Source organism: Hippichthys cyanospilos, chromosome 21 (genome assembly GCF_059441005.1).
Source record: "Hippichthys cyanospilos isolate Australia breed blue-spotted pipefish chromosome 21, RoL_Hcya_1.0, whole genome shotgun sequence".
Taxonomy (NCBI): Eukaryota; Metazoa; Chordata; class Actinopteri; order Syngnathiformes; family Syngnathidae; genus Hippichthys; species Hippichthys cyanospilos.
The window spans coordinates 10893145-10917210 of NC_142389.1; the positions used below are offsets into that span (position 1 = coordinate 10893145).

At 39.0% G+C, this 24066-nt stretch overlaps 1 protein-coding gene across 4 annotated transcripts in view; it reads right to left on the bottom strand.

The window, feature by feature from the left end:
* trit1 (tRNA isopentenyltransferase 1) overlaps nt 1–23670 on the bottom strand; it is a 35747-nt gene extending 12077 nt beyond the window's left edge. Inside the window, exons 1-7 of one of the 4 annotated variants that reach the window (XM_088405656.1) lie at nt 23511–23654; nt 7309–7412; nt 6860–7003; nt 5051–5146; nt 4664–4815; nt 3921–4063; nt 3724–3835 (exon numbers count right to left, since the gene is read on the bottom strand). In XM_088405656.1, the coding sequence (XP_088261782.1) occupies nt 3724–3835; nt 3921–4063; nt 4664–4815; nt 5051–5146; nt 6860–6934 (578 nt within the window). In that variant the 5' untranslated portion in view covers nt 6935–7003; nt 7309–7412; nt 23511–23654. Of the gene's footprint in view, nt 1–3723; nt 3836–3920; nt 4064–4663; nt 4816–5050; nt 5147–6859; nt 7004–7308; nt 7413–23510 lie in introns of all 4 variants that reach the window. The other 3 variants (XM_088405657.1, XM_088405654.1, XM_088405655.1) reach the window with 3 other exon arrangements.
* Between the last annotated feature and the right edge of the window lie 396 nt (nt 23671–24066).

Here is a 24066-nt window from a genome sequence, read left to right on the forward strand (position 1 = left end):
TATGTTGAAATGTTCGTGCGGGACTATCAAATTTTCCAGAGTCTGATATCAACCACTGTCATCTGAGGTTGTCTGGAATGGACATCAAACGATACATATGAGACAAAAAAATCCTCAATTGAGCTTTTTGATTCCAAATATTTATGGTAGTATTCAAAAGTTTGGAAACAACCTTTAATTCTGTGTTTTTTTTGTTTCCTAAAAATTCCCTGGATTTGACCAATACGATCTATTGATTTAGGGTGTTTGAGATTTTAACATGGTTTCTACAGGTATTAGCAAATCCAATTGAATGATTTTTGAGAGCAAATTAATTGTAACATGAAACCATGCCTTGCTAAATTGTGTTATAAGTGCTCATTTTAAAAAGTTGGATGCCTTTATTGTGAGAAGGTGTATGTAGATGTGGTGAGCGATGCCGTTTTCCAGCCAGAAATAAAATACATGATGTTACACCATCTAGAAATACAGTTAAAGATACAACTACAAATGTACTTCCAAACTTTGTTCAGTTAGTAATGGATGCAAAGTATTCTGTTTTAAGTTTTTGTTTTGTTTTTTCATCCAAAATGCTTTGTGGTGTTTTGGTGGCACTTGGCTGAAAAAAATATTTCACATGGGGGTGCATTACATAAAAATGTTGAGAACTTAAGCTCTGTAACACTTGACATCATTAGGCATCCGCAGGTAAGATCACCCTTGAACATCATTAAAAGAAAAAAAAAGGCATGATGAACCCCTTGATACAAGTAATAAAGATTTACTAGCATGACCTTTCTAGACAATCATAATTTCACCTAGCCAGCTCTTTTGTCTCATTTTTCCATCACCATCCCTGAGCAAAGCACATGCGATTGAGAAGAAGTAAGGTCCTTCAGGGGACACCGTGATATTAAAACACTGCGAGACAGTGCTGCGGCGACCCACCAGCAGCAGCCAAAAACCAGCTGCTACTTCTCGCCAGACAACGCCCGGAACAATTTGGTCAAATCGTTGCCAATTTGAGAAGAACCGCTTGAGTGAGCTCACTCTGTACCTTTTGTGATGAATGTCTACAGATCCGTGTCGAGCAACCTGACCTCTTTCAGAACAGCAAAAATAGCAGTTTAATCTTATTTCTACACCGAGGAAAAGCTCGCTGTAAAAATGTGGCTTGATTGACCCCCCATGATACCGGGGACGGGAAAATAGGCTAAATAAACGGGCGGCTGTGCAGGCCCGAGACAGAAATCCGAGAATAGCGACAGAGTGCAGGAAATGTCGATTCAATGGAGGGTGAAAAGCAACGACGGAGGACAGGGGAGAGAGATTTGACCTTGATGTCTCGCTGTAGAAGCCAGCCGGGGGGATGGAGTCATTCATGAGGGTAAAGGAGTCGCAGACGGGGGGGGGAGGGAGGGAGGGAGGGAGTAAAGTGCTTGGCTGATCATATTGCTGATAGGGCGATGGTACAAGAGAAGACTGTGGACTGAAGACGGGATGAGGAACAAGCGGCTTGGACGGAAGTGTCCCACCCATGCAGAAGCCACAACACACAAGAATGAAGGGAAAGAAAACCAGCAACCACTGGCATGCCCATAACCCTGACACACTGCTAGCAATCCCCATTGTAGTCTTTGTCCAAAGTGGACCTCCAGCTCTTTGGGAAGCCACAGTGTACATTGTGACCTGTCAAGACTGGGAAGGAGGGGATAAATAATGGCATAGTTGCTTGGCTGAGTTCACATTGGAGCTGGTTTCAAGGAGAAGAAGAGATCCTTCAGTCGTGCTGGACCATTAATTTTGAGAGGGAGATGGGAATGTGATCTTGAACTTGATGCACCGACACTGAACCCACCCGACAACTTGTTAAACCTTGTTGTTGCCCGATTTAGTAGGATACAGTATCAGTCAAAAGTTTGGAAACACCATATACTGACTTTCACTTTACATTAGGGCTTGCCAAGACATCAAATTAACCTTACTAATTAATCATTTAAAAAAAAAAGTCAATTTGTAAATTACATAGTCTTAAGAGGGAAAAACAGCCTTATTAGGCACACGTTTTTCTATTTTTTTAGTCCTAAACAGAGAAGAATTTTCCGGATTTGGGAGAAATTTAGTGGTGTGTTAGAATTTAAGCAATGGCTGTTACGGATGCTTTCGGACCATCGCCTGATAGCGGCCGCTGTGCCCAGTAAAGGATTAATTAAAAAATTAAAATCAGAACCATCCAAAATAAAAATAAAAAATAAAATAAATAAAGTTTCATTCTAGTCCTGCTTCCTATTTGCACTGACTTAACAAAATTAAAGTACCGGTAAATTCAATGCCACACTTTTTTAAGTGTTACTGCACGGGCTATGCACTGGCTCAACAATAATTTTAAACTGTTTATGGGCCATATGATCACAGGAAATACATGCCGGCTTGAATGCAACCAAATCCTTTTTGGCTTAAATGTGGATGGTGGAAATGCTCCTTCTAAATTTCACCGCTGCTCTTCACGGAAGGAGCTCTGTTAGTTTGCCCTTGGCTCCCCATCTAACATCAATGCACTGCTTACACTGGGCCGTGATTCTAAGTGTATCATGGAAGGACTTATTCACAGAAGCTGTGATTTCCTCTCAGGCCAATTTGATAGTCTGCCCGAGGATGTCTACTTGCAGTTCCGTTTATAAATACTTGTCGGCTTCAACCTCCAAGACAGGCAAAACAGACTCTTTCTCAGGTGAAGTTGGGTGTCTTTCAATCTGGACTGTCCAAGCGAGTCAGGTGCACCACATTTAAAGGGATAGGGAGGGGCTGCTCAATTCAAAATGAGAACAGTTGCTTTGACATGCACATGGAGCACACTTCCTCATCTATAAGTTCACCAAGGTGCACCTCTCTACCTAATTCCCAAATCTCTGTCTGGCCCTACTCCAACCACTTCTGCGCCTCACCCTTTGCCAGACTAGCGCCAGAGCATGAAAATAGGATCCTTTGTTAAAAAATTCAATGATGCCCATTGTAATGGGATGCATGAACATGAACCCACACAACCTGTAAAACCCTCGAGTTGCCAATTTTTAATAAAACCAAAAAACTGGTCAGAATTAGCACAAAATCAAAAATTCTAAAAATTTGTAAACAGAACATAACGATACTCATCGTAGAATGATGAACCAACACTAAACTCAGTCTTCAGCTTGGGTGGGTGCTCTTTTAATTTGGTGCAAAAATTATTGGGTGGGGACCTTTGGTCACAATTTTCTGGTACATCTGCTAAATGTGAATAGAAATGCAAGAATTCAGCATGATTTGGAACAAAAGGTATCTAAATCATAAAAAACTGACCAACGTGGGAATGATTCCACCTTCATGAAAAAGCAAAATAATAATAGTAATAATAATAATGATAATAATAATAATAATAAAATAATAAAGATATTTTAACAATATATCCAACGCCAACTAAAAATGATTGTTATTCATGGCAAAATGGGATTCGTAAGTCTGAATAAATTTCTGAGTTAGACACAGGACAAAGACTTCAGAAACATATGTGGTACGACTTCTAAATTTTTACAGTGTTTGTTTTTATTTACACACACACAAACATAAACTGTATGGATAAAGTATAATACTGTATATGGTTTTTAGGCTTTATCTGCATCCCATTGTCAAATCCCAACTGTCTTGACATATGCAGGCCTTTTTTTTTTCCACACATTCTCGTGTCAGCAACATTGATTTCCTCACCTATCATTCTGCACTTTCTGCTGATTGAACCGGACATGGAAGTCTCTCAGCTCCTCAATCAACCCAACTGACAACATCTCGTCTACACGATTGTCCAGTCGCTTGTCCAGAGCTGGAGAACAAAGAACAAATGAGAATGATAAAAACAGAGGCATGTCTTAAGGCGCGGCAGGGATCCAATCATTTGCCACCCCTACCGTCCATGTCGGCGTGGAGCCAAAAGATGCAAGGGTCCAGGTACCTTAGCGGGCCCCCTAGGCTGTCGCCGCCCTGCTGGCCTTGCTGCTCTTCCAGCCAGGAACTGTGAGGAATGCCCGTTTCTTGGTGGATCTGCAGGCTTCTGAGGAGTGAGAGCAGAGATGCTTAATAATACATAAAGAGACACACAAGATAGCAAGTATCTACATTTTTTTTCTTTTTTAATTCAGAACACACATCCTTGAGATCTACAGGAAACCTTGAACTTATATCGCTGTCCTTGTGTGCAACTCAAACAAGAGTGAACATCAATTGACAGGATATGATGGAAAACTGTGTGCTCAGCTTTGTGATAATGAACACAAACACACACACACACACACACACACACCAAGACAAGTTTCTTTGGCCGGACTGAACTCGGTAAGTAACACAGGAAAGATGATTCCTGTCATGGACAGGAGCGGGGTAACCTAACCCGCATTGCTCAAAAAAGACTAGCGTGCACAAACTGCAACTCATCAAATGTGAGTGTGCTGTGTGTGTGTGTGAGTGTGTGTGCAAAGTCTTTTACTGACAACACTACATACTATTTTGTGCTTGGCATCTCTGAAAATAGTACTCAGGCATTTACTTACTCATATGCAAAGAAAAAAAGGCGATACATTTATATTTTGATTAATATATAACAATTGTGTCAATGCATTAAGTGTGGACTATGGACATTACCTTATTGGATTACCTGGCAATTTTGCGCTTGTCATTCGGGTGCAACATGGCAGCCATTTTGGGGTCCACTTCCATCAGTCGCTTGTGCAATTCAGCTCCTCCCAGTTTCTCCAGTTCCAGTTTCCTGTCTTTGTCTCCATCATCACCATCCCCAGAATCCTCCCGCTGACCGCGGAAGAAAAGAAAACATATTTTTAGGTTCATTTAAATACCATTAAAAAAAGTAATTATGCTGCACTGGAAGGCATGACTATTGCCATAAAACGCTTTGATAATCGGTAAGAAAAAAAGTGATATAAACCGCGATTAAAACTCACACTTTATAACCCTAACCCAAAACTCAAGAGATATGGAAAAAAAATAAAAACAAAAAAGAATATCTAAGTTGTAATGTACTCACCTCAGTATCTATTAAGACTCGCCAAAGCAGGGACTCGATGTAATAGTTTGTTCCTCCAACGATAATCGGCAGTATATTCTGGTGATGCATATCATCTATGTTAAATATCGTTAAGGGAAAGAGTCGTTCAAGTCAAGTCCCGTGCCATCCTGTTCTATTCACTCCACATGGTGTCTTTTCTCACAGAATCCAGCACAAAGTTATTATCGTTCACAAAACTAATGAAATATCATTAAGAAAAAAATAAACAAAATCTGGAACTATTCATTATTTTTATTAAACAAAACAGTAACTATAGTGACAATGTCCTTCACTTTCATCTTTGTTAATTCCTATCAAAAAGTAGTTTTTGGGGTTCATTTTGAATTATTTTATTTGGGTGTTGTTGTCTATGTAAGGAAGACCACTAAAGTGACCTATTTTTTCGGCTGGATAACATATCTTTTTCCTCTTGGCTCCTCTGAAATTCTTAAACCAAAAAAAGTAAGATAAAATAAACTCAATAGATCACGGCATACGGCACAGGGTTAACAAAAAAAAAAAAAAAAGAAAGGAAATACGAGCATACTACATTTTGTGTTTTTAAAACAAACTATCATTGTAGTTAGAATATTCTTCGTTTTTGTCTTTGTCAATTCACATCAAACAAGCTTTTGGGTTAGCGTTTGTTTCTCATTTTATTTTTTATTAGATTGGACAAAAACTTCATGTACAAAGTATTTTCTAAAATAAAACCAACTAAAGCATTTTAGCAGAAAACAATAATTATTTTGCTTTAATAACTAAACTGAATTAAGAAAAATTCAATGAGACAAAACTAACTGTATATACGTATAGTTTTAAGAAAATTCCAAAACTATTCTAACCTGGTGTATTTCCAGTCCACACCTACTTAGATAGTTGCAATTTTAGCAAAGAGAAATTTTGTTATTCCATAAAAATGGATCTTACTTTACTAAACAAAAATGAACAAGAGGAAGGGGTGTTACTTTTGCCCACTTGGTATCGCCACTCAGGTCTTACACTTATCTATGACTTTGAATGTGTGGGGCTTTAGAAAGCAGGTGGCCTCAATTTATGATGGGATTTGGCGAAATTCAAATTTTGTTAAGTTCTGTCGGCCAACAACAATGCAAACTGTACTCAAGTTCCTATCACACCTCAGGTGAAATAAATACGCCGAAGTTCTATCAGCATTAACTATCATCACTGCGCTGTCACCCTCCACACAGTGGAGCAAGGCTGCAGCCCGGATGCAATACGGAAATGAGTGAAAGCGAAGCAAACGGCCTGTTGGATGACTGCTTGATAGATGATGATGTGCCAGTACGCCCACTGCTCCGCACGCGCGAGCCTCCCTTTTTTCCACTCGTCAGTGCTTGCCGCATTACAGGTGCACTTGTTTGTACCCCCTCTAATCTGTATTTACACCATTTGCCATTTTCCTGTTCCTCTCAGCAGGTTCGAGTCACTCGGAGGCTATTCTTGGAACTGCCGCATCCCCTCGTCACATCAGTGAGTGGGTGAGTAAGTGAAGACTGAGTGTGTATGTTTGTGTGCCCGTCTAATAATACCATGTCTATTACAGCCTCCTCCCTTCACATCTGTGCGGCAACCGGCTCCCGCAGATTGCGCCACCAACTTAAGACACCTTTTCCTTTTTAGTACAAGCACAAAGCATCCATCCAATTAGTAAAAGACGAATCGACTGACTCAACTCCCTTCTTTGGAAGCGCTTATTAATCAAAGGGGTGACAGAGGTGGGAGCAGCGTTGGCGCAATGGGGGGAGCTAAGATGGTAGGAAAGGATATTAGAGAAACAGCTTTGTTCCTGAAGTCCACAACTGTGTAGTTGCTAACTAAAGGGTCCACAAAGCTGATCATGTGATGCCGACACTGGGCGCGCTCCTCGGCGGTCACCTTGTTAGTGATGATGTCGAGTCCCTGGTACACCTAAAAGGGGTGCAAAAGATGGGTAAAAAATAAGAATGCAACGTTGCCATTGAGGCCAATTGATGTTGGTAAGCTTGAAGTCTAGGATCTGAGGTTTTGATGAACGATTTTATGCCATCTAAATGCTAGCACAACGTGGAACGCCATAGAAAGACTAATGCAATTTTGGAATAATCGTATGGTACAACACACATGCAGCAGCAACACCTACCAACAGAGTATACAACAATCGGCACACTTACTGCTGCACACCTACACACACACACACACACACACACACACATACAATAGGCATAATGTCTCACATTTTTGTGGGAAAAATGACAATTGCTGCTGCTCAGTAGGTCACCTTCACTGCTTCTTGGTAGCTTGATGCTACCTACGATTTTGTGACAACAATTTTATTATTCTGCAGAAAAGGAAAATGTAAAAAAAAAAAAAATAATAATAATTAATTAAAAAGTCATCAACAGTTCATTTTATGCACCACATCAATGGACCAGCAACAACATGGAAGCACTGTTATGCCAAATTCAAAATCAGTTTTGCATAGTTTAGTGTCCAATCATTGTGTTGCTAGCTTTAGTAGGAGTATTATGCTAATGTGAAGTGTATACACACCTGCTAATTGACATGGAAAAAAGAAAATAAAATCAATGCATTGATGAGGGTTCATATACGCGTCGCAGTTTGAGAATTTTTTTTTTTTTTTAAAGAATCGGGGCAATATGAGTAGCTCCGCCCCTTAGAGTAACGCAACAACTAAAAACGTAAAAACGTTTGACAAAGCAGGAGTTCACTTGTATATAATAGGACCACCTCCTCAAAACAGGCTAATTTATGATAGTCTAGAAAGAGGGTGCAAAGTAATATGTGATCTTGGGAGTATTTCAACAAAAGCATATACAACACATCTCCACCTATTGAGCCATTTTGCCGACAATTAATTTGGTGACTTTTTTTTTTTTTTCATTTAAAACCATTTTGCCACTTGCTGTCAACTGAAAATGACAACACGTGACAACACGTCACAGCTCGTGCTGTGAACGTCAAATGATCAAGAGGTGAGCCATGATTGGTCGTTACCAGAGTTTTGAGCACAGGTGTTGTCATTTTTATTTGACAGCAAGAGGAAAAAAAGTGTTTTTATATGTTTTAATTGTACAAGAAAAACAACTTAGTTGACGTTAAGGACAAAATATTAACGTTTTACTGCAATTGGCTGATAGCTGGTTCAGGCTGTCCCCCGCCTACTGCCTGAAGTCAGTTGAGATAGGTGAGCTTGCGACCCTTGTGAATGGATGGATATTCAATTTTACTGCTGAAAATGGCTAAATAAGTGAACTATCCCTTTAATAGTGAAACAACTGAAGATAAAAAAAAATCCTACAGAAAATTACAAATTCAACTGTAGAGCTTGGGGAGATATACAAACATCTGTGCATGCAAAATATAATTAAAAATGCCGCCAAATTATAAATCTGGATCAGAACTGCAAGCTTTACTTTGGTTTGTGACTCTGCATACACAAATACAAATGGCATATTTATTGTAATATGACTTGAGTTGGAAAACATCCTAAGTAATAAAAAAAAGCCTTCACAAATATTAACACAATGTATTTCGACTCCATTGCTTGCATCTTTATTTTTTGTATCACTTCTAAATAGGTCAAATAAAGGGGCCATCATGCAACGGTGCAAGGTGCAGGCCTCCTGTGCATCGCGCTGCGTGAGTCCACGTGCACACCGCTCATCATGTGACAACACACCACCTCTGTCCACTTGACATCACACAGTCAGGTGGTAGATGGTAGGGCTGGCTGTGGGGCTCCCTGCAGGTATGTGACAGCTGGGTGTCAAAGTCCATCACGACTTCTCACAACTCAGAGTGTTTTCTTTTCTTTCCATGGAGACCTTGTTTGAACAGCTATGACATTCACCTCTTGCTTCTTTCATGCGATCATATTTCCTGGAATGCGGTGAATAGTTCAATAAGAAAGACTTGATATGATGAAGCTCAGAGGATGCACTTGACTCTTGAATCTACACTGTTGAGTTTTTGTTCAACTTATTAGGTAACGTAAATTCTGTTATAATAGCACACAGTCATCAGTACAAACCGCAGCTGAGCATTTACATGCCCCCGCAAACAAACAGGAGAATATCTCGAGTCGCTACAAGCGGATATCACTGCAGTTGTAGCTCGTGCATAATGAAAGAGTGGCTGTGGTTTGGACTTTTGTTTCCTCACCAAGGTGTCAGAGCTGTGGCGGAGACTCTGTTGAGTGTTTCTTAAACCACTTAACTCGTGGATGGCTGACTGCAACCCTGTAGCCTGGATTTACACTACAGAGCCAAGTGCCGACAGTGAAAGATAATTGCTGAACTTACTCAATGTTATTTTGTCAAAATAAACTCGGAATCTAGACACATTTTTAAGTAAACTGTGAGTCTACCTTCAAAATGTTTTTGTACCTAGACAGTTTTATTTTGTGCAACCACTTGACAAAGTTAAAAATGAGTTCAATTTCACAACATGTTTTTGATGTAATGTTTTGATTTATTGCTTATATCACATTTGCACATGGAACATTTTGTTGTTTGATACACACACAGGCACCTGATGTAGAGCCTGGCACAAAAACTAAGAATATTTTATACATTTTGGGTGCTGTGGATGCCTCCGTACAAAGCCCCCCTTTGCCCCCACTACTGTGTTTTGCACATCCACAACTAAAAACAATAATCATTGCAATTAAGAAATTTACTCATTAAAATTGGTGAGTCGGCCTTTCACAAAAATCTGAATAACAATATTAATTGAAAAAAAATGTATTATCCTTACTTATTAAGAAAAACAGACACAAACAAACAAACAAAAAGACGTAAAAAAACCCTCCTTTATGGAATGTTTTTTTTTCTTGCTTCCGATACCAAACAAGTTTTAAGATAACTTTTTATGCAGCGTTAACTAGCACCTACTTCCACAGAAATCAAATATTTCTTCTTCACAAATGTGAAAATAAGAGCCGCCTCATAATAAATGTACAGTACAACTCCTCTACAATGAAACTGTGCAAATAAATACCCCATTGTGAAAAAAAAAAAAAAAAAACACGCATTGAAGCAGTTCCCTTCTTCTTACGTCCTCATACAAGGAAAAATCCCCCTGTTGCATAATATGAAATGTTTTTTTATCTGCATATGCGTTGAGCTGGACTTGACTACGGCGAAAACAAGCCTGCAGGAAAAGTGTAGTTTGGTTTATCCTTGATGCACCGGCACGCATTTTGCAGCTCTTAATACTCGGAGCGGCTTTCCAGACAATATTGTCCTATACTATAGATGGCAGTAAATTGACTCCACAGCATACAAAAACACTACTCTATAACAGACGTAGCAAATCCTAGTCGATTCAAATGATCTAAACAGACTTCTCATCACTCCCAAGCATGGGGTTCGCCAGGAGTTGTTTACGGTATTTACTGTATATCACGGTATTCCTTTTCAGGCGAATCATAAAGGTAAACTTCCATAAGCAATAGTTCGTCCGCTATGTTGTCCGTTCGTAAAGAAATTCCAGAAGAGACGCGTTGCACAAAATCTGATCCACGTGGACTCCGCGTAGAAGGCGTGGTTGCCGAAGTAACGTCATTTTGATGCGTGCAGCCGTGCAGAGGTTAAACCATGCCAACACATGAAGACAGGATAAAAGTAATAAAGATGAAAGATGGATGAAGCAAAGTAAAAGACCTTATGCAAGAAATTGATGTAAGTATGAAAAAGAATGCTTATTGTAGATTTAACAATTAATTTTTTTAAGGGTTGGGTGGTTTTGTTTTTAATTTCAGTCAGATTGTAGAGCGTGCAACACGTTTTTTATGTTTATGTCCGAGATATAGATTTGCTATAGTGAAAAGTCGCCTGTTGTGAAACATTTCTGTCTGCAAATATGATTTTGTTGTCGAGGAGTTCAACTGTAATTTGTCAAACATGTAAGCACAACCCTAAATGAATTTGCATTATTCAACTGGTCCCAAGTTTCCAGCATGCTCATATTCTCATATTTCAAAAGAAAAACAGATCTTGATGAATCAATATAAATTAATGATAAACTGGATTAACTGCCCCTTAAAATAGTAATTAGTAATTAACAAGGTGTGCTCGAAGCTGAGAATTAAACACCGAAAGGGGAGAAGTAGGCAAAGATATACTGACTTCTCATTAAGTTTTAATTCTGAAAGTCTTCCCTGCTCATGAAGAAGTAAGTAAACTGTAAGACCTGCTGCTGGTGTTAATTAGATAATCTTGCGGGTGCAAAATGGGAATTGTTATACCAAGTTCATCAAACATCGAATTGTTGATGTGTTGTGTTTCCTTTTCAATCTTACATTGCACAATTGTTCACAGAGGGAGCTTCCTGTCTAAAGGGCTTAGTCACAAATGACATAAGCATGGCACAAAAACAGGGTCCTTTCTTTTTAGGAAACAAATGTGTGCAGCTTTGGGTGCACTCATTTGGCACCAAAAGAAGCACAGCCAAATTGTGGTGCTTTTAAAGACGCAGCTCGGAGCCAATACAAACAGTTTTGCCTGCAGGTCAAGTCCATTGAACACTGCTGACATTTTTTGTGCTAAACCACAACTCATTTAGTGCGCCCTTTAAAACAAAAACTCATTTCATAACTAACTTTTATAACCCTATTCTAATAGTTTGCCACCCACAGCCCAATTTCACTTAACCAGGGGCTCATGCTCTGGGTATTTGTTGCTCTATAACAAAGATCAATGTAATTTCATTAGCCTTTTGTAGGGCATCCCATAAAAAAGGTAAGTATTCTTTCAGCAATCAAGCTCAAGCAGCAATGATTTCTAATGATAATTAAAATAAAAAAATACTCCATAAAATGTGGAACACAAACCATCCTGTAACAACCCCCTCAAAAGGATGTTTTTTTAGTTGTTGTTTTTTTTTTTACCCCTATTGAGTTGTATGGCACGACCGATATGATTTTATTTTAAGCCAATGCAGATTTTTGGCAGAAAAAAAAATACAGATAGATCAATCAATTAACTTAAAAAACTACAATGAATAAAATATAAAAAGTATGTTTTTTCCCAGTGCATTTCAGTAGATGTCAAATCCATGACTTGACCTGATTTCTATTTTCCAAAAAATAGCAGGGGTCAGCAGTAAATATACTGTTTAAAAAAAAATACCCTTTTCACATCAAGGGGAAAGCATTGAAAGAAGATATTAGGGAGCTGAAATTTCAGCCAGGTGGTGACAAGATGTCAAAGTTCAACAAGGCACAGCAACTCTATCACATTACATGGAGTGTGAAATCCCTTGGCTAAAACACTGTGAGAACGATGTGGAAGAAAATGACCCAAAAATCATCTAAATACTACACAAGGGTGAAACAATGTGTCAATTTGGGTTGTGTGTAAAGTACTGATATCCAGTTCAATTCTTTGCAACAATTTCCTTAGATTGCCCACCTGTAAAAATGAAGGCTTGCTTTTTCTTGAACAATAGGCACGGAGAAAAATCTTATCAACAAATTGCATGATTTATTATTTTTTTAATCATGAAAACTCAGCATTTGAACCAGGGTGTGTAGACTTCCAGAATCCACCATATGTACTGAATGTGTGTGCGTGTATTCTTCGGTGAGTGAGCAGCATGATGGGGCATAGCAACCCAACCTGATAAATTATTCACTGATTCACCGCACGACACTACTGTCAGCCACAGGAGGAGCGGATGGATGCACGGATGAATGCATGGATGGATGAATGGATGTTTGGAGCGTGACTCTCTTTTTCCAAAAGGCTTCGAAAAAGTTGGCAGCGAGAAGAAGAAAAATGGCAAAAAGCTGCAAGAGCGACTCGAGGAGCGCTGTGTTCTTGTTAAAGAGAACAGGATGCTCCCTATCCATTTTCACACGTTGTCCATCAGACCCCCTCCTTTGCTTTTTCCCTTCGCTCACCATCTTTTCACTCAGGCAGACACCAAGATTTCGGCATCTTTTTGTAAGCCGATTTTAACTCATTCACTCCCAGCTTGGCTAAAATTGACTTTTTACAAATATGGCCATCAACAGCAGTGAATGAGTAATATATTCACCAACAGTGCACTAACAATGGATCGTTAATGTCTATAGTCATTGGCAGTAAATGAGTTAAAAATGAAAATTCCAAACTGCACTTTAAAGAGGCCGTAAAATTAAAAGTCAACTTTTTGGAGCGTTTTACCTTATTCCAATGTTGATTTCACACATTTTACACTGCCAAAGTACTATTTTCCTCCATCGGTACATTGCCAAGTATTTCTTGCTTATTCTGCACTCTCACACCAGCCCGGCCCGTGCAGATGAAAATGGCTTGAAGTGTGTTAATGACCACAGGAGCAAGACACGAGCAATTCGCAACTATATACCTCCCCAAACTTACACACCAACCTTATCCACGCCTTATCATTTTGTTTTGGTCCCAGAGCTGAGGAGGCGAGACTTTGCATCAAGTAAACAAGTCGATCAAGTAAACAGCAGCATTTCATTCATTTTGTAGAACATTTTACAGTAGAAATGCTAAAGTGGCCAAAATGTGTGTTTGTGAGTACACAGCCAGACAATTAGAGTCATTAGTAAATAATTCACCCGCGGGTGAAGGTATTGCTATGAATAATGTGTTCCTATAGGGACTGATTTGATATGAGGAATGTGTGTAATGAGAGCGATATATTGACGCCGTTTTGCATTTTAATGTCAGTAAAATGCCCGTTTTTAGCCCTGTTCTTCATGATGTTGGAATAGTCTTCATCTGCCATGAGCCGAGTGAAGATGAACCCTCAAAATGATGTGAACACGTCAGGAAGGGGGCGAGGTACGGTCTCAGTAAATGGGCCGTTATATTTTCTGGATAGAAATAGCGGTACCATAGAACTTTTATTTAATAAAAAATTAAATCAACGTGCCAATTGTAAGTAATTTGCATATATTACACTGAGCAAAGTATTTAAAATTATGATACGAAATCACAGAAGCGCATCGAATCAGTGCTGACTCAGACTGCGTAGTGAATTGACAGTTCTGAATCAGAATTTTCCCCATTTGATTTAATTTTAGGAAAAAAAATATGAAGGAATCGGAGCAGCACTCCCAATGCCACTGTGTACCTGTTCTACAATGACAAAATTATTCTATTCTATTTTATTTAAATGTGTTATAGCATACAGTCATGAGGGAGGAAGTGTTATTCCATGTTTTAGACGGCTAATGAACACTATTTTACACTGTTAAGTAATCGGTAAATAAAGTCCTAGGCAGTGTATGAACTAGCTCGCACAAAGAAAGCTGGCAAAGTTCTATGCTGATCCATATACTGGTAATCCCCCCCATTTGTTATTTTAGTGCTTAGCTTGCTAGTACGACACACATGACTTGGATGATTTAAAAGTTTCCTTAAAAGAGAAATACCACCCTGGGTCCTGCTGTTAGCGAGTGTACGGCGAGGGCTATAAATTAAAAATGAAAACCTTTCCATAAGCTGACATTAGCTATATTAGCACGCCGACTGGCAACGGTACACTATGAGTCGATAATGTTTACATAATGTGAATGACAGCTTAGTAAAGTGATTTTGACATTGGTTTAGATAAAGTGTGCCCCATTTACCACTACTTCTAATTTCCTAATTCAAATCGATTTAGGAATTCTGACGTTAAATAATAAGCGATGTTCAGACCATAATTGAACAGAATATTTACTTTTATATTTATATGTTCAATTCAACGACGCTAAAATAGAAGCTGTGTATTAAGACACTTTGGAGGTTTTTCTTAAACGCGGTGAAAAAAACAAAACAAAAAAACATATGTCTCCTTTAATACAGGTGAAAGCCTGGATATGATAAGACAATGAGCTCAGTGTCTGGAGTTCTGGAGGGCCTGCAGCAGGCCGGCATTAGCCAGCCGTACTCACTGCATGAAACAGCTGTTCCTTTGGCACATGGAGGAGAGAGTGGCGAGAAGGCAGAGGAGGAAGAGCAAGAGTTGGGTGGAGAGGGAGAGAGAGAGGGAGGTAGCGTAGGACAAACATTCATTGAGAAAATGAAAATAGGATTTAGAATGAAACCACAAGAGGATGCAGGGGGAGATGGAGTCAGCAGGCTTCACAGCACTATGGTTGATTTCATATCATGAGCTAATGGTGATGCCAAAGATATCATCTCGCTTCCTGTGCTTTACAATAAGAGCATTTTTCAAAGTGCTAAGGGCAGATGTGACTTAAATGTCAGCAGACACCCTTTGTGCGAGACTTTACATATTTTTCTTATCAAAAATCTGTCCCAAATACCTTCATTATTCTGAGGGTCCTACCCTTAATCAGCTAATATTAGCTCTTTTTAATTTTCTTACGCATCATTCTCTAGTCAAGGGATGGCACACTCCAGGTAGTGTGATAACTAAATGATCGTGCCATGTTGACCTTTGACATGTTGTGACCAACAGGGCAAAATTTCAGCTCCCTGATGTCTTCCTTTAATGCTTTGCCTTTGATGTGAAATGCCTGTTGGGTAAAGATCAATGGATTGGACAAAATACCCTTTGAACATTTGGGGTCCGTTTTTTCCACATCATTCTCATAGTATTTCAGTCAAGGGACGTCACATTCCTGGTGGTGTGATAAGTGGTCGCGCCATGTTGAACTCTAACATGTTGTGAGCACCTGGGTGAAATTTCAGCTCCCTAACTGTCATCTTCAAATGCTTTTAAATGTGTATGATTGTTAGCTTACAAATATTTATGAGGTTTAAATTTTTTTTTTATTTTGTATTGTTTATTTCTTCAGTTTCCAACCACTCTGCAAAATTTGAAGAAATCCGAGCCGTTGTGGGAAAATTCTTGGTTTATTTTACTCGGACTGACCTTTAAATGGTCCTTCACAAAAAACCTAGTGAGTGCTCTGGTTCTAATGTTTGCATCTTACACCTCAAGTACATGATTATACCCCAACCGTCTTCTCCCTCAAAGCACTACCCTTCAACAATTTAATCCTTCTATCTCCTCTCGTTTATTCTCTGTGGGGAATGGCCCAGTAATGCCAGACTAATAAATCATTCATGCCGTTGTCCTGCCTCCCCCTCCATCCATCCTGCCACGCATCCACTTCTCCCTCACTGCGTTACTGTAGCAGCCGCCGCGCCCTGACGCTACCTTTGAAAGCGCACAACCGTTGTGGAGGGAAATCGGGAGTTAATCAGCTCTGTGTTTTCGCTCCATTCACACACAGGCTCCGATAATTCATCAGAAAATGTGATGTAGGCGGACGCGGCGTCTGAATTTTAATCTGAAGAGATACGTCAAGAGCTCAGACAGGTCATAGTCACAGTAGACGTGACAGTGGGAGAAGTCAGTGTGAACTGGAGGATGTGTTTCATACGTCGATAAGCAGCCACTGTGTGTGCTTGCACAGTGGAAGGACACGCAATACAACCAGTTGCTCCTGCATTTGTGTCCTGCAAAGCGAGAACTTCATTTTGCTCCCAGATTGACGATCATACCAGAGCGTAAGACTGATAACATCACATTGAACAAATGTACACAGCTCGCATCACCAGTGACAAAAAGTAGGGGAAAATGGGTAATTGGGCCTAATTTGGATACTCTTGGCAGTTTAGGAAATCCTTATTATTGGAATATTGTCCATATTCTGGTTTTGAGAGACCATGTACATTTGCAAAACTCCAAAATGTAATATTTGGTTTGTAGAGTTGCAACCATCACTAATTAATAATCCATTTAATCGATAACTATTTTTGATAATTGATTAATCGTTTAGAGATTTAACCTAGTCCAAATCCTAGGGTGACAGTTTAAATGATCAGATTTCTTTAGTCCTTCATGAAACAGACTGATTATCATTATATTGAATCAAAACAAAATATTTAGAAACACATGTTTTTATTTTGGAAAACAATGCCTTTTTTTCTGATTTCAAAAGCCACAGAATCATAAAAGACTGCTAATGCGTTCTCTGCACTAATTAAGTAAAGTCCTATTTTTTGAATGAAGAGATAGAAAATAAATGATTTATTGACATCTGATTCATGGATTAATAAACAAATTAATGGATTATTCATAAAATCGTCAATTGTGACCTTATTGACTTGTGTTCTGAACATTCTTTATCAGCAAGGAATCTTGGTCGTCTGAGCACAGGAAGTACTTTTATGCGCACTAACATCAATTACTCGCCATAGCAAAAAGTGAAGCTACCTTCCATTGCCACTCAAACAGCTCGCCTAGTTTGAATACATTAATTTCTCTGCGGCGCTTTTATGTCATTTTCTGTCACAAGTATGTGTGAGTATAAGTCCGAAGACACTAAGAAGTGCAAATGACGTCTATTTCCATCAATGTTTGTGTGTGGAGTTACTTTGAAGGACAGTAAAGTTATACTATGTTAAATAAAGTGATTTAGCACGAAAATAACTAATACAATATTTCAAAATAAGGTTTGTACTAAAATGATGAACAGCCGGTATGCGATAATGACAGAAAACATGGCCAGCTATTCCGCATGCTAATTTTTAGCTCCACAAGCAAACCGATTACATGAGACGGCTGTGCTGCTACACATTTCACACACATTTAACACAGAGTGACAAATAGACCTCTATTGTCACTAAGCTCGCATAGAAAGAATCACTACTGCTCTTACGTTCAAGCATGCGTAAAGTGAATGGTGGGCACCTCCCCTAAAGACCCTAGGACACACGCATGACCTGTTCATTTGACCTATTGGACCCTCGAGAGGACAGAGGCCTGCCCACACACACAGAAATACTGCCCCCTGCCTAGAAAAGCCATTTATTTTGGGGATGACAATATGCTGTTAGTTAACACATCACACACATGACTGCACGTCATGAATGAAAATGACTTTTTTTTTTTTAAGTAGGCGTGCGAAAAGTTGAGTAATCCCACCAGCTGCTTAGTCCATGGTTGACCATTGCCTGTTGTTGATAATGACATAAAGAGCATGTGACTGACTGAAGGGCAAATACCGCCTACGTCCAAAAGTCAGCTGACCTGCTAATACTTGAGTATACCCCAATCCACCCCACAAGTATTGGTTCGATGGAATGTTTTAGGCTGACCAAGTGATACTATACTATACTATACTATACTATACTACTATACTAAACTCAACAATGCTACAAGTTCAAACTTAACTGTCACCCTAGCTAGATTTTTTTTTTTCTAGTCCCTACACGAAAAACTACAGTATATCATACCCTGTGGTGTTTCTATACTGCAACAACCTTTTGGATAATCGATAATTGATTACCAAATTAAGAACTATTTTTTTGTAATCATTTAGAAACCTTGAATTGTCGAAATGCTTAGAAATTGATTAATGTGATAATCATTTACTCGTTGATTACTGTAATTGTTGCATCTCTAGACCTGTAAGAGGGAGTTTGGTGCCACAAAGTATAAAGGAAGTAGAAAAAGCTAAGCTAACTGTTAGCTTATCTGGAGTCTCCTACATGCATATGATTCAAACTTGAGTCGCATTCTTCTTTAACACCATTGTCTGTGGCAATACTTGCAGTGTTATTACAATTAGGGATGGGTAAGCACCGATAAGTATCAGTTTCAGGCCTGGCCTTATTTCAAAGTATCAGTTCTCATGAGGGCAGCTCATGATAGTGACACAAATCAAAAATTACAAATTTGAAGAATGGAAAATTGTCTAATTCCATAACCTTTTAAGGAAAAGTTATATTGGAATTGAAAGGTCTTTCTTAGAAATTATCTTAATATTTTGAGGGGGGTATCAATAGAACTAGCGGTATCGCTATCAGTGACTACTCAACGGTTAACTGCTCGTACTGGAATCGATCTGAAAAAAAAAAATGCTGTTGAACATCCCTAATTAAAATATGATCCAATTAGCGATAGAAGGCTGTATTAGCTAACAAGTTTCTTTCTCCAGATTCTGCAAATTCACACTGAATTTGGAACTGAGATGCTCCTTTGACAACAGCAAAACCAAACAGCCTTTAAAAACGGGCCTCATACTGGTGCGGTCCATGTAGCGCACTAGTAACCCAGTTCCATCTGAGGGCTGCGTGCAGTTTGATGAATTACTGGCTAATTTAGGCCTCCTCTGACTTCCTCTGTACCAGCTGATGGGCGCCTGTGAAAATTTCCCACAACGTTCCCCAATTAAACACAGAGGTGCCATTTTTCTGTAAGCCTCTGAAATACCCCGCTTGTGCCCCCACTTTGGGAATGGCTTGTTGTGTTGATAGCGCAGCCAAACATTTTGCGTGTATGAGTGCCATGGATAGCATGTTCATTTAATGAGGGAATAATATCACCCTGCGAGTTCAATGAAGTGTGGGCAGAGGGGGCACGAAGAGGGGAGTGATTGGAACACAATAGGAGTGTTAGGGACTGTGGGAACCGATTCTATCTGGGACAATGGGCACTTCCCAACGACCATTCACTATCAGCCGCCGGGTCGGCGTAGCGCGGCGCTGAATATGCACCAGCTCAGCACAATGCCGCTTTCTCCCAAACAAGCCTAGACTGTTTCCTATCCCAAAAGACAACACGGGCCAGCTCGGACCCGCACACAGTCCTCATCCTCACATAAACAGTCTCAGTCTCTCCCCGTCACGTCCGCATGGCTTTTTCCGCCTTCTCTTGGGCTAAGCTAACTAGGCCACGATTTTTTTTTTCTCCTCCATGACCCACTGGTCTTCGGAGATATTCTGGGCAGAGATGTTATTAGCGTAACCCAGTTAACGGAATAGCAGGTGACCCTCACTGTCAAGGACCACAACAAAAACAGGGTTAAAAATAAATCAACGATTACGAGGCTAATGACAATTATTGGTGTCAGAGCGCGCGCGACCCAGACGCAAGCAGAACCCGTCGTGTTTCTGCCTGTGTGCCCGCTTTGTGGTTGCCATGGCGAAGGAGCTTGACAACCAAACAGAGACTAGGCTAAAGAGAATGGAGAGAAACACTCCAAAACTCACCGGGGATGCTTCTTATCTATAAAAACACACAGAGAAACAAACACACACCAGGGGTTCTCCTGGCTCAAACTGAGGCAGAGCTTGTATCATTTTTAATCATTTGTACAGGTGGGTTTTTCTTTGTTTTATTCACATTTGCTGCCACCTCATAAATGATACTCAATTATTTTACTTTTACTTGTTTCCAAAAGGAGGAAAAAGGAAACTCATGTCCCAATTACATATTTCCTGCTAAATCAAAAATGTGTTAGAAAAGTAGTTCTCAAAAAGGGGGTACGTGTACCCCTGGGGAAAAGTGAAGAGTCTCCGGGTTTGTGAGAATTTTAATTGGGTTTATGCAGATATCATACAATCTAATTTAATAATTTTGAATGCTGTGACAGGACCAAAACAATTTATTTTTTAAATTAAGAACAAATGAATTGTAACATGAAGCAATCTATTGTTAAAGTGTGTTATAGTGGCTCTTTGGCACTATACTGATGTGAATTTTCAGTGCCACAATTTTTCAGCAGATGAGCAATGAAACACATGATGATGGAGAAAATACGGTTAAAGATACCGCTACAATTGTAGTTTGAAAGTGTAATAAATCAAAAACAGATGGCACAGCACTGTTTCAAGTTTTTGTTGTTGTTTTTTTAGTATGCAAAAATGCTCTGTGTTGGTCAAGGTGTACTCTGGTAACCAAGTTAGAAGACAAGCAATATTTAACTGTTTAAAAACGTTCCACTGTCAGAAAAAAAAAAAAAAAAAGTCAACTATTTTAGGGGTAACTTCCAGTTGTTTCTGATACAATGTGACAACTTTGAGGTAAGAAAAAAAAAGTGTAATGCTGGCCAGAAGAAAACTAAATCAAGGCACTAATGTCAACATTCCTACATATGTAAACTTTAAAAAAAAAATGTAATAGTCTTTTTCAATATAAAAATGCATGTATGCAAATAAAGGCCTCACCTCTGAAAAATAATTACCTCTGTAAGGCACTTGATTTTCTCTAAAGGTGAGCAAATAAAAACCCACAGGCAACTAAATGAGGAGTTAATGTCTGAAAAAAATGAATGGCTCTTAAATATTAAACAAATACAATTATATTCTCAGTGCTCATATCTGCCTTTGGATGTGCTTTTGGTTCTTAGGCTCTTGTTACCATAAATGTCAATATATAGTACAGGTGCACTCCAAATGTCAGTAGCTGCCCGTCTGAGATGCAAATTAGAGCAAGTAAAGTCAAAAACAGAACAGTTAAGAGGGACGTGGCCTTCATTTTAATAGACCATACCCAGAATGTTCTGGTTACCATGGTAACATTACTGGCTTCATAACTGCCCAGTTGCCTGTTAGTGGCATAGTTTTAAATGTTGGGTTAGGGTTATTTACCACTCTGCTGTTCACCTTCCCGCATCCCGTCTCAAAAAAATATAACATTGTTAAGTTGATGATAAGAAAAGCAGCACGTGATAGTATTGCACTTAATATATAAACAGTGGGCCCCTGAATTACGAGATTAATCCGTTCCGCCGTCGGGATCGTAATGTGAATTCGCCGTATGGCGGGCAATACAAACTTATGTTAATTAGCTAATTTGTGTAGAATTCCAGGGAAAAACATCAAAATTGTATATGCATATTAAAAATTGGTATCAAAATAGTATACTAAATAGTGCTACGTATAAATTTAATATACATGTATAATTTTATATACATGTATAAATTATATATATATATATATATATATATATATATATATATATATATATATATATATATATATATATATATATATATATATATATATATAAGGATTTATTTACTTTTGAGCAACGAGTTTGTTATGGCCATATTCCCTAGTGAGGGTATCCTAGGCTAGGCTAACTTAGCTTTCTTTGTATTTTTTAATAATCTCCAGCTTCGTTTCCCTATACAGTAAATCATCATCTTACTTGGGACCCATGTTTAGCATATTTAAATTTGAATTAAGCACTAAAATACACAATAAAGACCATATTGAAAGCACTCTCAAAACGAGATCAAGTTTTAGGCAACCATCTTTGTTACCCTGCAGACCAGCAATGCCGCCGACCAATATCAGACCAGCATTGTAGTGACGTAAGTGGTAACGCGTATAAATAAATATGAGCACACACTGACCGCCATGTTAGATGCGTCACACACAGTGACTGCCATATTGGATGTGTCGTAAGGAAGGAACAAAAAACATCGCTGGCCACGCCGTAAGGTGGAAAATAAACATAAGGCATGGACATTGTAAACCGGTGTCCACTGTGTATGTGTGTGTATGTGTGTGTGTGTATGTGTGTGTATGTATGTGTGTGTATGTGTGTGTGTGTGTATGTGTATGTATGTATGTATATATATATATATATATATATATATATATATATATATATATATATATATATACATATACACACACACACACACACACACACACACACACATACATACACTATACTACAGAATTGAACAGTATGCGCAATATGATTTCATGCCTTATTGTGGTTCGGCCACCAGGGAGCAGGGGCTATAGCCAGATATAAAAGCTGCAGTACAATTCATTCTTTTCTGAAGATGTCTTATTATAATTGCCTTGCTAGATATTGTTATATTGTCAGTCCATTCATGTTGCTTCACCATTTGTGTTCAGTGTTGCTGAATGGGGGTGAAACTTGATTTTGTTAGCCCATCCATGGCGATTTGCATTAACTAATGAAGTTTTAGAATACAAATTTATGTGGCTTGCTTACAATGTTTTGTTCGTTAACTTATTTTTAAACCAAACGTCAACAAAGTTATTTAGAGCCACCTTTTAAAGGAAGTTCAAACCCATCTAGCGCTCATAATGGCAAATGTCATCTTGAGAAAAAAAAAAAACAATGTCAGGACACTCGTAAATTTATACCTAAATGCATTAACACTATGTTAAAAATGTTTTTTTTTATTCGCGGGGTTATATATTTTTCCGTTAAACTAGCCAGTAATATATATACGACGATATTACAGCATTATCCATTGCGTTTTTGAAAGATGATGTTTGAATGGAATGATCTATGCCGGCCATTACGCAGAACAAAATGGCACCGTATGACCATTTTCGTTTTACGTCATCTAAGAAGCACCCTGCTATTAGAAGGTCCTGACCTACGAAAAGTCTCAATTTTTCCACGTTTTATTAACATTTGTAGTATAATCCATTTGACTTGTGTACCATTCTTTAAAATAAACAATTTGGAAGTGCATTGGGGACGTTCAACATTTTACCACGACTAGGAGGGGTGACCTAAAAAAAAAGTCGGAGCTACATTTGTTTCGGTGAGTAAATGTCATTTTGTGTGCCTCATAATCTTTCGGGAAAAAAAAAAACCATAACTTCAATATATTACTCCAATTTGGCATCCTAACCCGCGTTGTCACGCTTCCTACCTGCATAGAATCAGCGCTGATTATCTCTCCCCGGAGTCGTTTCCCGATCTCAATGGCCAACTTCGATTTCCCGGTGCCGGTGGCTCCCAAAATAACCACCAAAGACGGCGACATTGCTTCCCTCAAGGCGCGATTTAAGCTACGCGTGGACGCCGCCATGTTGCCTATCTTTTACCAGGCGAAAGCGAGGGCGCATGCGCACATTGCGTATGGAAGAAGGCGGGCGCTGTTGCTGGGCAACAGGCAGCCGTTTCCACGGTAACACCAAGCAAGCGTTTTCACTTGTGAAGCCAAACTACATCCTAACGTTGTTTGACATTTAATTTTATTAATTCCTAAATCCAGCTCCAAAAAAAAATACATGATTGTTTCTCCACACCACATTAATTATCATTAATATGTATGAAGGGTCTCACATGCAACTGATACTGTCACTATGGCAACTCCAGAACCAAGCAGCGCAAAGTACCATTTTATTGTCACGTCTACTAATAGTCAGATTTAACATACTCTGAAGTTGGCGATATGAAATATATTAAAATTTGTTCGTGTCGTT